Raw genomic sequence first — 17,142 nt, forward strand, 5'->3', positions numbered from 1 at the left:
GAGAGGGGTCCTGTCAGACTGGAGGCCTCCAGAAGCTAGAATGGAATTCATAATGTGGTTAGAGACAGTGAAGCAAGTGGTGTGTCTGGTGAGGAGGGGCTGGGGTAGCACTGGCCCCTAAAGAAATTTGATTGGCCCTACAAATTAGCTCGCTAATTTAAAATGTAGTTTTGTTCTACTAAATAAATGTTTTGTTTTCCTAAATAAATAATTAATAAAATATCTTAACTATACCTTTTTGTCAAATTGTCCTCCAGTCAAGATGCTTCAACGCAGCAAAGACCACAGCAAGTGGAAATAATTTTTAAAATGTTATTTTTTATACATTGTTTGAAGTGAAATATTATTTATAAATACTGATCACTATAAATGTTTTTTTCCTTAACCTCCTTTTGCAGACCTCCTAGTGGCCATTACACTGGTAAAATGGAAATTGACTGATGTTTTTAGTGAATATGAACATCTAATTTTCCCCCCTTATAATCCTGTTGTCACATTAACTAGGACACTGTTGGCTGTCTGTGTGTGAAATGTTGTGTCTATGTTGAGCTGCTAGTGAGCAACGAGGGGTGAAAGAGGAGGAGTAAAAGCCCTGCTGTGAAAACAGGTCACATCTTTCCACAAAGAAATAAAACAGACAGCACAACAACCCCTCCTCCCACCAGATTCTGTGCTTCCCCACCTTGAAAAGTGGCCTGGGCATGCCACTGAGTGAAGCACCTAGTTAAGCTAAGCTAAGGCTTGTCCTGCTGCACTATAGGTCACTAGTATTGATAGGTCAAGAATCTTAAACTGCAGGCATATTATTCAGTTATTGATCTATTGGCTTATTATACAGTAACTTATGAATTATTCATTAACTAGCAAACTAATATGGGAGTTACATATGAGAGTGAGAAATTAAACTAAGGGTGCTTAAAATTTAAGTTGTTAACTTTTTGTCAGATTACCTTTGAGGACAGTTAAAAGGAGATATTTTGGTCTTTCAAAGCTGATAATGGTCTTCTAGCACACCTGTGATCCTGTGCCTATTCTAATGTATCTGTCTCTTCATCCTTATGTGTTGGCTGAACACCCCACTGCCCTGAGCCTGCAGTTTGCATCAGAACACTGAGGCATTTCATTCCCTTCAGGGGGATTTGACAAAGATTTCCTGGCCCTTATTAAATTATAATCCCCCTCCTCAACCACCCCCCTCCCCCACACCCCTATTCTCATGGAGGAGTCTGGGCACTTTTTGCTGCCAGCCTGTCTGCAAGAATATGCGAGAGGAGAACCTTGTGTCTTGGCCCATTCAGCAGAGGTTGAGGGAGAACACTGATTGCTGTGGCACTCATCTGAAATGGGTCAGGGTGGAGGCGCCATGGTTAGCAGTCCCTCGCTAAGCACTTCACTATGTGCCATGGTCTTTAGGCAGGCCCCTGTTGAATGACACATCCAGCTCCCAGCAATAAGAGCCGTTAGCTTGTTGGCTGTTTTAATGGGTGTCAGAAATGGATCAGAGGGAGTGCTATGATGGACATGAACCCAGTCTCCAAAGTCTCCTCCTGGAAATAATTGCAGGCTAACTGAACAGGGTTCTGAACTGTTCCAGCCTAGGAGAGAGGAATGAAATTTGGGATTATGTGAGATTTCCCCTGTGTAAGCCAATTATGTGGTACCCAAAATTTCACACCCCAAGCAGAAAAAAAAGCATAGATCCTTTTAGGCTTTGGCATGAGTTGCAGAAAACTCCAGACTCTAATTGTGCCTTCAGTTTCAGCTTATGACACCAGAAACAAGCATAGCCTTTGTAATTGGATTAACTTGTAAGGTAAATATTTGGATGGGTTTTGGAGAAGGCCAGGATGTAAGTACAGTGCTCATTTATCATCCTTGATACACACTGAAGTCTATGCCTTTCGCTACATGGATCCCAAAGTAATCTTAGCTTTGCAGATTCCTGGGGCCCCAAAGCCACATTAGACATAAGCATGTGCATGCTCCCCTCCCTATGGAAATGACCAGGGAGTTCACCTACGCATGTAAAGTCTTGCTCCACTGACAAGTACCACCCACATGGAGAAGCAGTGCTAGCCATTCGTCATTTGGACTGAATGCATGGCACGGGCTGCGGAAGCAAAAACATGCCCAGCTGATGACTGCTCTTTGATCAGCCCACCTGACTACCACTACCGCACACTTTCCTCTTTCACTCCTCCATCCATCCATCTATCCATCTATCCCTTCACACAGCTCCACTCCTCCATCCTCCACTCCCTCTGTTCTTCCTCCCTTACCACCCGGGGAAAATGTACATGGGGAGCAGCCAGCACGTGTCAGTGTTTAAAAGCAGAGACGTGAGGAGAAAAAAGGGGCCTCTGCTTCGTCAGGCCCTGGCAGCCCACAATAAGAGCATTCACACAGGCAGTACGCTGCGGAAAGACAGTGTGGACGGTGGGGTGGGGTGGGGGGTATTGGGGGTGGTTGGAGGAAAGAGAACAGAGGGAAAAAGAGGGTTAGAGAAAAGAGCTAACTTTGCCAGCTCTACCTCGAATAAGTCATGGAATGAGAGAGAGAAAGCGAGAGAGAGAAGTAAGAGGAAAAACAGAGCTTGTTGATGGAGCAGGCGGGGAAGGACAGAAGGATCAGATTGTGTCTGTGTCTGAGGAGAGACGGGTCACAGAGAAAAGCAGAGCAGACAGACAACACACTCCACAGACGGCTCGGCAGGGGCACATCCAAAACTGAGGTCATGCAAGAAAAGCCAACTGAGCTTCTGTGTTTCAGTTAGGAGGTTAGAGCTGCACAATAATAGTCTTGAGCGCTATTCTGGCTGGATTAGCTTTACCTGGATACGTTCTATAACTTAAGTGATTAATGACAAGATCCATATAGTTTTTGCAAGTCTAACAGAAGTAATTAAGGAGTGACTTACCTTTTGAAATTCACCAACCTTGAAGTCCCCTCAGTAACAGTAGGCCTATTCGAATCATCCTCATTCTAATTCTATAACAAGACCTGCTAATAGACACAGCCATGCTCCATGTTGTTATTGTTATTGAGTGTGGCACCTCTCGGGTAATGTTTAGTCTTACTAGTGTTACAGCAGTAAGTTTATTCACATTTTCAGCTTTGATTAGATATTCAGTGAGTTAGAACAGTGGTTGAACCCTGATTCTAGAGTTCCCATACCATGCATATTGTGATATTTTCCCTGCTCTAACATCTCATCCATCCAGTCGTCTAATTAACAAGCCCTTCCTGAGTTGAAGTGAGCATTTTAGAATACAAAACAGTGTAGGATATACTCCAGGACTCTGGGATCGCTGGATCACTGGTACTGGTCCTTCACCAGGAAATAACCACCAAACAGGAGAGTTTTGTGTGCTTGTGACAATGCAAATAATAATATAATTTTTTTGCAACTAACTCCTCCCCACTCTGCAAACCACTGGCTTCGACTATGGAAGAGTTTGAATGATTTGCATTTGGATATGGCAAAGTTTAGGAATTCTTCATTATCTCCTCAGCAGTGGAACTGAGTTAGAGGTGCACAGCCAGGTCAGAGAAAAGGTATAGCTCTGTCTGCTGGCTGACCCCAGAATACCGAGCCCTAATATGTGTGTATGTGTGCGTGGGATGTGTGTTTTGTGGTTTGGTATTTAGAAGAGATGTCATGCAGAGCTGTGATTATCATTCCCCCTATCTTATAAAACACATACATGCATGTTTGTATGCACATACAGTGTCACTCATTCTCTCCATTCTCTTTGATTACCCTGTGCTCTTAAAGGGGAATTCCACTGATTTATTAAAATGTCTTCATAATGCAATCGTTCAGATGTAAACAAAATCATTCAGAGTTGTATGTAGTGTTGATAATGATACAATAGTGATAAATCCAAAAAATATATTTTCTTTGGGTACTTTTTTGACTTACAACACGAGACATGTACTTCTTTGCCAATGAATGGATTACAGCCAAAAAGCTTATGTTAAAACTATCAGGAAACAATGTCTCAGGCATCAGATGGTTATTTGGCATCAGGTGGTTGTTTGTATCCCTTTTATGTATTAACTTTCTGTGCAAACTTTCTGCAATACCCGTTGGAGGCATTAAATGCTTCAGATATCTGAGTAAACTCAGAACATTCTGAGTTTCTCTAGAATGGAGCGTTTCACACCAAACAACTTTGGGTGACTGTTTACGTCTTAACGATTGCATTATATAGGAAAATATATAGAAATTCTCCTCTAAGAAAACAGCGACTGAACCCCAGATATTGGTTCCTGATCATACACGCAAGCCATTTTTTCTCCTTGTGGAATAGGAAAGAATGGCTATGCTTTCTTTTGAGCTTAGCTGCTTTGTCCTAAGAAGACCCATAAATTGTAGTGTGATCTGTCTTAATCGTGTTGCTTTGTAAGTATGAAAAGTTCCTCTCAGTGGGAGCTCACCATTTCTCCCTTCCACAGCCATTTATCAGTCTCTGCAAATGTTTACTGGCCCAACTGAAGTGCTCGTATTGTTTTCATATTGTCATGATGAGCTGAAATGTGGAATAGTTTGGTCATGAAGTCATGAAGATGGCCTGGAGAAAGATGGCTGTGTATTCTGCCTGTGTGCCAGCTGCCTGAAGACACGACAGTTCTGACCACAGTGTGCACATATGCGAGTGTGACCAGACACTATTGTGAGAGCGGCTGATTCCTTTCTAAAATGCAGAAGCTCAGAGTATTACCATTCATGGCTTTGGGGGCCACACACACACACTCGATGCTGTTAGACCCAAGGAATGTACTTCCCAGCGTCCCGACAATTACAGCATGGCGAATTCAAACAAGTATGCTTTCAGACTTCTTTCTCCAGACACCCTAGTGGCCAATATATTGTTTAGACCAAAAGAATGTTAGAGTCGATTTCTCCATAACGACCTGAGCTGCTGAATCCCCTTTGGCTAGTGCCCATGCTGATGGAACACATCCTGTTATTGCGTGTGCACGCTCACACTGTATGTACGTGTGCATGCACATAACTCCTCACACTGTTTCCCCAGCTCTACTAAAGACACGTGCATCATTCCCAAAGCCAAGACAGAGAGCGAGATGAGAAAGATGGATGATGTCTGTTGCATGTAATGTTTCAGAGAACATTTGTACTGGGGGGGGGTCACATCTGAATTACCAGAGAAACATTTTCCACATCCCTCTACACCATCACCCAAAGTTCTGTTTGGGGAAGGTGAAACAGCAAAGGAGAAGTGATTAAATTAGCATGCCTGTCACTTCATTTGACAAGGGCCTTGGCTGAGGACCATTGCATAATCCCCAGTGGGGACCTGGAGGACCCTAAGCTCCAGTGATGGAGAGAAGGAAAAGGGAAGGCAATGGATGGAGCTGGCGTTGGAAATGTAAACAGCTTATGTCACACCTCAGCAGGTTCCCTGCAGCATTAAATGGATAATTGATTTGTAATGATTCCGTTAAATGTTGGCCCAGCAGGAAACGACTGCATAGTGTGGTATAGAGCCACTTTGTGGCCTCCTTCACAAGCCACTGTCTCTGAGAACCAATTTAGCAGTTCTTCCATTTCAGTTTACACACATGGAGGCTGGGGTGAAGGCCCACTGTTAATGTGGCACTCCATCCGAAAAGTGAATGCATACTGCGTTCAAAAGGAGCGCTGCATTCGTAATTGCTTGCGCATGTTCCCTCAAAGCAGTACGGTGAGCTCCAGATAAGTCATAAGCAGTATGTGCACAAACAGTAGGCTAAAAAGTAAGCGGCTGAATGAGGATGGTGTGGGGCCGAAGGCTGCTAAGTAAGTGCCACTTGGTCCCCCTGGGGCTTACCTCATGCTGCAAAAGCACGGATTCTCCGAATGAAAACCTCATGCCCGATTTCCTCACCTCCCTCCAGCTCATGAGAGTCATGTCTGTCAACTAGGCACGTGCCCTAGTTGTGCAAAAACACACACATACGCTCTCACTTAACCTCTCACGCTCTGTGGTCATTAGGTAGATCAGATGTGTTTATGTGAGCAGCGAAGACAAAGTTGGAGAGTGCATGTGCGTGATTTGTGTTTTCAGCACGGCCTCAACAAACCTCTCCTTGTTCTGGAATACCTGGAGCAGGGTTTATGTGGTTTGTAAAATAGGAGTCAGATAAACATGGTCCACTCTTGTGGAGTGGCCCAGGTGCTTACTCTGTCTCCACCTGAGAGGGCTACTGTCCCTCAGGGCTCTTGTGGGATGTTGGTGGGTTTAGCGTAATAGTGTAGTGCACACTGCACAAACATTGGTGAGACCCACCTGTCACTAAATGAAGGTGGTGAAAAGAAGGCCTGCTCTTTTCGAAGGAGTGTTTACTTGTGGCTCTTGGGGTTTTTTGGTGTTCTGCTTGCCACCTGAACTGCCATGTTAGGCTCAGAGATTACTCTGTGAGTCTTGGCCTCAGTTTTGAGCCGCCTGTTTTGTCTAACTGGCAGTCAGTATAAAAGAAGGTGGTGTAGCAAAAGTGTAGCACATTATGGAATTACTGTTCCATGCCTGTCTGTCAAGGAACTGTATATGTTTTCAGAAGAGGGCCTGTGTGAGAACATTTCATGGTATTATTGCATTTCACAGATCTGGTGAGAGGGGAATTAGGAACGTATAATTCAAAGTCCCTTTTCTCAGCATACACTTGTTTTTAAAGCTTACTCAGTGTAAGAAAAGCATGAAGTTTGCGGTGTCTCAAGGACTAGGAGCATGCTTCCTTATTTCCCTCTTTTTGCTAAAGACAATTTTCTGTTCTGTTTTAAATTTTGGTAGCTGTTACCGTAAATTCTTGTATGCAAGCATTTTTTTGTGTGTATAAATCTGTTTTAAATAAACTCACTGCTGTTCGCCAGATTGGTCCATTTTGGACTTGTTCGGATGGCCTTACCTTTAATTGTTGTGAATGGCTCTGGTTCCTTAGAAGCTCTTTTTTTCCCCGCGTTATAGGCCAGTCGTTTGGCAGCCCTCCATTATTGTGTGCATATGTATGGTTTAGCCCTCAGCTGTACTCTGTAAACAGTGGGTGCGCGAGTGCGTGCGCATGCACGGGTGAACACTTGGCCAGACGGATTGCGTGAGACTATTTAACTGTGTCTGCAGCTCTTTTCAAGAAAAACATTTGATAAACAGATTGTGCTGGCCTGTGGAACAGAAGTAATGTCTGATTTTGATTGCTGGGAGTGTTAAGACGCCTGCTCGATGTAGGGTACACTATTAAAGACATCTAAATTACCCTTGCCACAAAACCTCAGCCCCCAGGAACAGTTTACCCCCCAGCCAACTGCAACCAAGCATTCAACAACCAAACGCTGAGCTGCCACCACCACCACCTCTCTCACTCTCTCTCTCTCTCTCTCTCTGGCCTCCATGCTTTTCCTCCCCGTCTGTATTGCGATTGTGTTTTTCCTGGAGTGGGAAACAGCTACATATGAGAACTTAGAGGAAGCGTGTGTTTTTTAGCAAGCGCTAACACAGATGCTACTACAGACATGAGTAATTACAAAGGCTTGTTCATAGTTTTTGAGCCTCACATCTTTACATGGCAGTCAAAAAAGGACGGCAAAAACCACAGAAATATGCGCTCATCCTGGCAGAAAAAGTCACACATGGCTAAGAGGGCTCGGCGTGACAGCAAAGCCGAAAAGCTTCCTCTTGGAGCCAAGCAGACCTTTCACCCCTATTCCAGGAATAATAATAATAAAAAATGAAAATGATAAAAGAGGAAAAAGCTGGCGAACCACAGTGAATCAGGGAAAGCAAACAGGCACAGAGTGCCCTGTTTGGAGTCCCGCTGAGTGGGAAAACATGGCAGGGCTGAGCCTTCTTCCGTCTGGCTTTTCTCTCGTCTCCCTGTCCAGACCATGCTGTGGGGGTCTGCAGTTGGACCAGCTCCTTTGTGGGGAGGCAACCAGCCAGGGAGGTGTAGTTCTACATGGATTTACTCTTTGCCATGTTTTCCCTCAGCCTGTCTGGTTACCTGTACTTCTCTTTGTTTCCCACTGATTCAACACAGAAATGCATCAAACAAAGGATTTTTTTCAGCTGTAATGATTTGGCTTGCATGCTCACATTGCAATGTGCACTTTCCCTCCAAAAACACTTAGCCTGTTTTCTGTATCCATTGAAATCTTGAATCATGCCTGTAGAGCTGTTTAATAGAGAAGTGATTATATCATACAGAAAGCAGAAACTACTGAACAGAAGTCTACATTTCAGCACTGAAAGTTGTTCATAAAATGTACCCTTTCATGCATGGTGTCCACATATGTAGACAGGCCTTTTCTATGTAAATTAGATGTTAGAAACCTCCAAGCAGACTTCACTTGTAAGATTAACCATTTTTATAAACTCAATTTTCTTTGAGTTTTGACGCTCTCAAAGAGGAATGCAACAATTGTCTCTGGTGTCCTGGTCTGTACTTTATACTCAAAATGATCTAATAATTGTATCTTATTTAATAAAAGTGATATTTAGAAAAATCAAGATTCATATGTTTTATGATGTTCTAACTGATGAAAACATCTTTAAAATCTGAATATGTTTAAATGCTAAGAGAATAGTGGGAAGTAGAAGGTGGGAAAATTAATTCTGAGTGTTTTTGGTACATAAAAACACGCAAATGTCATAAGTGGACCTCAGAGAAAAAAGGGTATGTTTTTATAAAACATAGGATAAATGTAGGATCTAGGTAGGATATAGGCCCTTTATCACTTACCAGATAACCCGATTTTACACTGTTGAAATGTACCTGTGGTTAGGCTCTTCAGAGGCCCCTGCTGTGTGGTGGTGTTTTTGAAAAAGTTTAACTGACCTGTAAAGCTTGCACCTGCACTTGCTGTCACACTAATGTGTGAGTTTTCCCATTTTGGCTTCAGAGTTGTGGTTATGAGTGGGAGTGTGAAGCTGTCACTGCAGGAGGAAAGAGGAAGTGAAGCAGATTAGGAATGTGTCTAGGCCAGGCTACCCAAGATCCAACAACAACAATGAGAACTGCAAACTGAAGCCTGTGAACTGTGGAGACTGTGGATAGGATGTCCTTGTGCTTTTAGATACACTTTCCAAGCTGCTTCCCTCAGCAGAGCCTTGGTTCTGTCCAGCAGGCCTTCCTCAGGTGGAGCTCTTTGGGTCATATTGTGCTTTGAGGTGGAGAGCAGGGAGAGTATTTGATCTCCAAGGCACTCGTCATATTCAATCAAAGCCGAGGTCTGCTTGTCCTGGAGGGAAGCAGTCTGGAAGCCATCAGGGCAAGCGGAAAAGAGGAGTCCAAGGAGATTGGTAACGCTTCACTGAGTGTACAGGTCTTAGGATAACGCAAATGTAGAGTTTGGGTCAGGGCCTCCACAGAGAGAATGAGAACAAGAAAGGTACCGCAGAAACAGCCCAGACCAAAGCAATCTAATATCTGCACTGTTAAGGGCCCAGTGATTTATAGCGCCATCACAACTGCTCTGCTCCCACCCAGCGGCCTCTCCCACTCACCTGATCAGATCTGTGTAAATATCTGGTGCGATGAGTAACATGAGGATGAAATTATCATTCCTTCCTGGAGCAAATTAAAGCAAACAAGCGCAGCTGTCACAGGGAACGACAGGTTAAACAAACAGGCAGAAGCAAGAACCCTGAACCTAGCCCATGCTTTGGCATGCATGCTTCTTCTGGCAGACTTGAGCCTTGGTGGGTTCAATTCCACCTATTTACTGACCAGACTAGTAGCCAACCATGCAGGTCCTGCTAGTACAGTAGAGCTCCATCTGCTGACACCAATCAAGTCTTTATAACATAAACTGTTTATGCATGGCAGCGTTACACAGTATCACTGGCTCTAATACCGGCTGGCGTGGCACTTTGAAAACCGACCAGGCTTGTCAGCGAAGCCAACACAAATAGAGCAGATGAAGTTTAAATTAATTATCACTTAAAATCTCTGGAAGTAATAAGGCTTCATTCATAACTGAAGAAGAAGTATGGTATGTTGTCAGAGAAAAACACCAGATAGCATTAATCTGTAGTGACTTGCTTGCTTCAGCTTCCAGAAGCCTTTGGCACACCTCTCTCTCACTGACGCTAATGCGTTAATTAGATCTTACCAGTAGACTATCTTGTGTGAGAATTTCTCCATGAAAGGAGTGAATGCAACACGTTACAAAATCTTATCCTAAAACGGCAAGCGTTGATCTTTATCTCTTTTATCCATTCTGTCTTTCTCTCCTCAGCTTGGAGACTTTGAGCCTGCAAAGTAGATGACCATGCTGCTGGTGCCTGTGTGTGTGCTACTGATGCTGGGGGGCCATGCTCTGGGTGGAGGCTATGCTCCTATGCCCCAGATGAAGTACATGCAGCCAATGATGAAGGGGCCAGTTGGGCCCCCCTTCAGAGAGGGGAAGGGCCAGTATCTTGGTAAGTGTGAACAAAATGCAGTAACTAAAGCAGGCAAGTTAAGCCCCGTAACCCTAAGGTCCTGTATTTAAATTCCGCACTGTTATAACTTTGTAACGTACATACTAGTTTTATAGTAGTTACTGAATAATTTATAGTGGTTGGATAGTATGTATAAAGTGTAGAGATCTTTACCTGCATCTCAGACATCAGAGTTTTGATATCATCACTGTGCATCAACAGTGGGGTGGAAAAAAAAAGATTCTTAAATGCATCATGATTCTCTCTTGAAAGGTTCTGAATTGATTTTACAAAATGTCATAATTGGACTTTTATATAGGCTCTTTGTTTCCTTGTGTATAAAACTCATGCACACCTGGACACATTATAAAATAAGATACTTTGGCACAGTCTGGCTTGGAGAAGGAAAAAAATAGATATCTCTAATGTGAACATCTAAAAACTGCCATGTACAAAGTAAAAAGTGCATCACCTGAACATCAGTTACAACATCAGCTTCCAATGTTGACATTTGGGCTATAACTGCTAAAGCTAGTATTAAAGGCAGTCTGAGTAAGTCAGCCTGGAGCACTGAAATGCTAACGAAAATTAGCCATTGCTACATTCAACACTACTATATACTCACAAGTTTACAATTAAATGACAAAAAATTACAAAGCTAATGAAATGACTGAAATATCACATGCTTCACTTTGAATATGCTTAGTCTGGAGATCTGTATTAGTGTGTTAACGAGCAGTGCTGTATGAAAAATAAATACTATCAACTATAATGTGTACCAGTGGTGTCCAAAGTCCAGTCCCATTGCCAAATGTGGTCCATGGCTTCTGTTTTAAAGTGCGTTATAAATGGCCTGCCAGCCAATACCAAGATTTTCCTCTCACCTGATGGTGGCAGCAGTACCGCAAACTTTCAGTGTTAATGCCCCACATTGTGGTAAAGAGGTTAGCTAAAACTTTAGAGCCTTTCTTCTCTGACTAGACCTGCAACTTGATTTACCGAATGACATTTAATCAAGACTACAGGCATAAAGCACAAAACAACCATATAGCAACTTAACACTGAGAGCTGGCGATTTTTGCGAGATACAAATTTGAATACTCTTTCATCAAGAGCCACAGCAAATGTTTGTGCCTCATATGTCAAAAGACTGGAATAAATTTAATATCAATAGATGTGATACAAAGCACAGACATTACAAATACTATTCAGGAGAAGGCAGGACCTCACAGCACCAAGTTCTTATCAGAGCAAATTCAGTAATTCAGTAAATATTAACCCTTTAAGGTTAAACTTGGCTATTTGTGCTATTTAACCTGCTCTTCTCATTTAATAAAGTGTTTTCTGAATAAGCTTGTGGCGTTTATTTGATCTGTAAAGACATCATCTAACAAAAATAAAAATGGATAGATTTTTGTTTAGTTTGTCTTACAAATTATATTTTGATCAAGTAAACACTTGAGTATGAATATAATTAATACATTAGATGTGTTATTGTTACTTCCAAACAATTTATTTATTATAAGTGCCTACCGATCCAAATTGCTCTGAGCAAATGATCTTTTATACAGTGATAGGAAACACAGTAGCTCACAGAAAGCTCAGACTATATGAGCTGATAGTTTGAAAACTTAATATTTTTAATCATTTGTGATTAGTATTGTGGTCTTCAAGTATCTTGATGTGGTATGATCTGGCCCTCTTTGAAAAAAGTTTGGACATGCCTGCTGTATACGTTAATATCTAAACCGGTGAAGACGGTCAAAAAGGCCTATACACTTAACAAGTTTGGGATTCTTCCAAATTTAGATGAGCTAGCAGTACTCATTAAAGACAAATGTAGGTAAACAAATCATAATGTAGGCTTTAAATATAAAAAACTGAGACACATCGAGAGTCACTAAGAATCACATCTTAGCATCCTGAATGAAATCGAATAGAATCCTGAGGTGCCTAAATATTCCCACCTCTAATCAGTGGAAAAAATAATATTATCCAGTAATACCATGTTTCACCTCCCACCACCCCCTACAGCCACCACCTATTGAATGAATGCTTAGCTAGCTCAAAAACCCTCCCTAATGCCGTGTTCAAAGAAAATGGAAGAAAAATGTGATTAAAGGGAAATTCCACCAATTTTTTAAAATGTCTGCACAATTAAATGTGGTGGTGATAGGAACCAAATGTCTGAAGATTTGAATGCCTCTGAAAGCTACCTCACAGAAAGTTATTACATGAAATGGTCATGAATACGCTGGCTGATGCCTGAGACATTGTTTTAGGATAGTATTGAGAAGGTTTGGGCCTAAATACATACTTTTAAAATCCATTTATGGCAGAGAGGAACTTGCAGGGCATTGCAAGGCAAAGTAGTTCCCAGAATAATGTATTTTTCAGATTTACAACAATTTTACCATTATCAACATTATCTATAAAAACTCAGAAGACATATGTAGGTTTACTAGTGGTTTTGTAGAGTACATAAAACAGTTTACCTTAAACACATCTGATTTTCTCTACAGTGAACCATTTCATAAATACATAAAAGCTCTCTCAATTACTTTTTTTACATCTCGACCTTTGAAACATGCAGACAATTTTTTTTATGCAGACAGTTAGGCATGCAATTATCATAAAATTTGTAGATGGCTATAAAAGGCTTAACTTTGTGGCATCAATAAGATCTAACATTTGGATGGTGGGCTTGAAGTGTCTCCAAATCCTCTGTCAACATCAGAATGCCACATAGGCAACTGAGTATTTGGATGACTGTATCAGACTTGGGCACAGAACCCAATCTCTCTGTCTTCAGTCTGAGCTATAGTTTCTTCAGGCAATGAGGGGTCAGGGAGAGGAGCCAAAAGTGTGTCAGACTGCGAGAGTAGCAAGGATGAACAATGAGAGGACAGGAACGGTTTGTCGTTTAGTGTCTCCTCTCCCCTCACTGATTTATGAGGAGCATTGTGAACGTGTCAAAAGGAGGAGAGAAGAAGAGAGAGGGCTGGAGAGGGATGGGGTGGGTTGAAGTTGACTCCCTTTGGAGCAGTATATCACAGGCACATATACTCCAATTCTAGGCCTGCCAGGGAGGGAATCAAAGAGGAGAAGAGAGGGAAACAGTGGAGAGCAGGCGAAGCAGCCAGAGGGTGATGAGAAAGCCACGACAGGCATTAGGATTAGAACACTTCTTTCTCATCTGCTGGATCTAGGAGGTCTCTGTTTCACAGGTAGCGAGAGAAAAAAGGCCAGCTGTAGGAGAGAATGGAGCATAACCATTTATGGCCCTGCGCTCTTAACTGTCGTGCTGGTTTTATATGGGCTTTGATTGGTTTACCTGCTTGCTTAAGCTCCAGAGGGAGATGTCTGAGCTACTCGGTTTAATTACCCACCTGGTGCCGAATCAGTGAGCCCACCCTCTGCTCGTCTAGGCCTTTAACTAAACAGAGGTTTATAAAGACAAATCATAAAAAGTCAAAAAAGAAATAAGTAAGTAAATACAATAAAAGTAGTGTATTGTCACTTTTATCTTTCCCAGTGCCAAATCATTAAAAGAAGAAATGAGAAAAGATTATCTTCAGATCTGTTGTGAGGTGTGAAAGTAGTGAACTTTTTTGGTTTATGCATTTTGCTTATTTTCTGAGATGAGAATGCCATCAAATCAGGAGAGCGCAGTGTGATTAGCATAATATACACTGTGAGTACTGTTGTAATGTTTAATTATGTTTATATTTTAAATGGGAATGTCCTGATCCAGTAGAATGGGATTTTAATGAATCATGTATTTGGCCATATTAAAACTTGGAATCCTTTGCTCTGTATTTACACCACTGTGATCAGGTGCCTTAAACAGACATTTTCAGAAGTTAACAAGCTGCTCAAATTAAGATTTGTAATCGTGTACCTCAGTTCCACATTCATAAAATAAATACAGCACGATTCTCACCCATCTCAAATTAAGTAAAAAGAACGAGAGTAATTGTGTTGATGCCATATATTTCACTCATCTACACATTTGAATCAAGTAAATTCACACATTTTTTTCAGTGCAGGGTTAAAACGAAGTTTAGCTAGTTTAAGCTTGTTAAAACAGGGTAAAACTGGCTGATTGTAAAATGCGAGTGCATAGCTATTACGCTTCCACTCTTTTTTGCCAGCAGAAACATGTACAAAACACTCTCACAACTTTTTCACTGAATGGTACAAAAACTAAAAGCATTTCCAAAAGCGTTCTGCTTTACTGGTCATGCCCCACCACCTCTCCCATTTAACACTTTTATCACTAGCAATAACAATGTGTTAAAAACAAAGAGAAAAGAGCAGGCTGCTCTGCATGTGTTAGAACAACTTTATAGTGTTTTCACCACACTATAAAACGGTTATTTTACATCAGTAGTCCACAGAAACCAAATTATATCAATTCTGAATGTACGCCATTACATAGACATAAAGTATAAAAATAAAGTGAATTTTCTGCAGAATTTTAAAGTGACTGAAATCATGGTCGGTTCTCTTGGCTCTTATGTCAAGTCAACTGTGCAAACATGTTAATTTTACTGTAGCATTTTACAGTAATTAGCCTAGCATATCTTACCTAAATTGGGTTGGTTTTACTAGGGGTGGCACCATCTCCAAAAGTGATGGAGCAAAATGTATTGTCTCTATACTACTACTACTACTAATACTAATAATAATAATAATAATAGTAATAAAATGTGCTGATTATCTGACAGATAACAAACTTTAATGACTTACAAAAGACAACTGGGCCACTGACTGACTAAAACTTTCAGTACCACCATATATCATGGCTATAATATAATAATGTGTCCAAAACCTGTTCTTAAACAGTGTCAGTGTATTCAACCAAAGTACATTATAAAGGAGGAGGAGACAGTTCATTGGTTGAAAGTTGAAAAGACAGCTTGTAACGCCTAATTTAGCATTTGTTAATGGGGAAAGTCAAGCCCTTTAATTAAATGACCCAATCACTTTGCTGGTAAAGCCGCGCACAGGAACCCCCACCCCCTTGGTGAAGATATGTGCATGAACAGCAGCCAGAACAACTAAAAAAAAAATTATGTTAGTTATTTTAGCCAAAAGCTTAAAGCTATTTATCCCATTTTTGCCAGCGATTTCAGATATGTTTTTGAAACGTTAACGTGGTTTCCAGTTTTGAGTTTTTAGGACTTTATAAGTGGCAATAAATGGACTTGTATAACTCATCCCTGGTCCTGTTCAGATAGCTTTGCTTGATAACATCTCTGGAAAATATCAAATATTAGTTTTGCAAGGTAGCAGTAATAAATAAAGTAATAAACTGTCGTCTCACTAAACAAAAACACACAAGTTTTATTGTTTGGGAAACGTCTCGGCCCTAGTCTGAAATGGAGATTTTGATGGGATTTGCTGCTGAGTTTGACTCTGTTTGTTCATGCCTATAGGTCAGCAACTGTCATTGTGAGGTCAATCCCCATTTCGATCTGGATCCCTGGAGATGCCTCAGGAATAAAATGAGCATAACTAGTCTCACTTTCTTTGGTTGAGTATGGTGGCCCTTCCTCTATGTGCTGCTGGCCAGTGCAGGCATCTGTTAGCTTAATAGAACTGGCAGTTCTCCTCCAAGCATGTTGAGCTGTCTAATGATGTGTTAGTGGCAGTTCGATGTCCTGGCACTTCACGTGTCTTGGAGAAAGCATGTGCTGGCCTTCATCTTCCCAGCTTGGTTGCATTGTGTAAAAGGGGAAAATATTGAGTAAAAATCCCCCCAAAAATCAAATTGGACTGGTATCATCTAATATTTAGTATCAGAGAACCTGGATCAGATCGTGAGACGAAAATCCTGAACCAAGACAATCACAAAAACATTGAAGCTCAAAGTAAAGACACATTTTCCCATACAAGTTCTCTTACGAGTTTGACTCTTTGATTATGGTGAGTGTAATGTTGCCTGTAGCTGTTTGTGCTGATGGCCATCCAGTTTTTGGCAACTACTGATAAAGCCTTGATTGGCCTAGTTTTGGAACGCTACACAAGACGTGCTCGTCTAAGCATCTGGTAGCTGTTACCTGTGTTGTAGTTGGTGAATGTGTGTGTGTGTGTGTCTGATTTTTTCACAGTGGAAGTAACCTTTCATTCTTAGCTGCTTTTTTCCCCCAGAGTGCAGTTTCATCGTTCATGCATTGTGTGATTTATAGATACAGCCAAACTGTAACATGGGTTTCAGCTGAATGTGTGCATTCATGACATGCAGACATGACAAGCAGTAAAATATGTCAGTCAACTTCAGACATGGATTATTAAGTGCTGACACTGGCTTTTGACTGTGCAAATCAGTCACAATTCTTTACATTAGGAATCTTCTCCAGTACCTTCTGTTACTAATTATTACCGTTCACTGTACTCAGAAATGCAAAGATGACTAATCATGTATTGCTACTTCAGTAATGCAGAACATTCTGTGACCTGAGCTTGTCTTTATGGCTGGACTGCAAACAACTGTAGACTAGTGCAGCTACTACCACCAAGTGGATGTTAAAAAGAACTGCAAGTAGGACTCGGCTCTTTTTTAGTGAGCTGTTAAGTCTAAGAGGATAAACACATTTGTGAACTGACTGATAAAATGTGTATGTGAAACTACACTTTATTTAATTTCACAGATATTTAGTGGATGGAACTGGATGGAGATGTCCAACACTAGAACATGATTGACTAATGCAATGTAATT

General features: G+C 41.3%; 1 protein-coding gene across 1 annotated transcript in view; it reads left to right on the top strand.

Annotated features, from left to right (window-relative positions):
- Positions 1–17,142, top strand: part of col8a2 (collagen, type VIII, alpha 2) — a 60,089-nt gene that overhangs the window by 35,488 nt on the left and 7,459 nt on the right. The window contains exon 2 of the mRNA XM_036566379.1: positions 10,235–10,418. Coding sequence (XP_036422272.1) covers positions 10,262–10,418 — 157 coding nt within the window. The 5' untranslated portion in view covers positions 10,235–10,261. The remainder of the gene's footprint in view (positions 1–10,234; positions 10,419–17,142) is intronic.

Source organism: Colossoma macropomum, unplaced genomic scaffold, assembly GCF_904425465.1.
Source record: "Colossoma macropomum unplaced genomic scaffold, Colossoma_macropomum, whole genome shotgun sequence".
Taxonomy (NCBI): domain Eukaryota; kingdom Metazoa; phylum Chordata; class Actinopteri; order Characiformes; family Serrasalmidae; genus Colossoma; species Colossoma macropomum.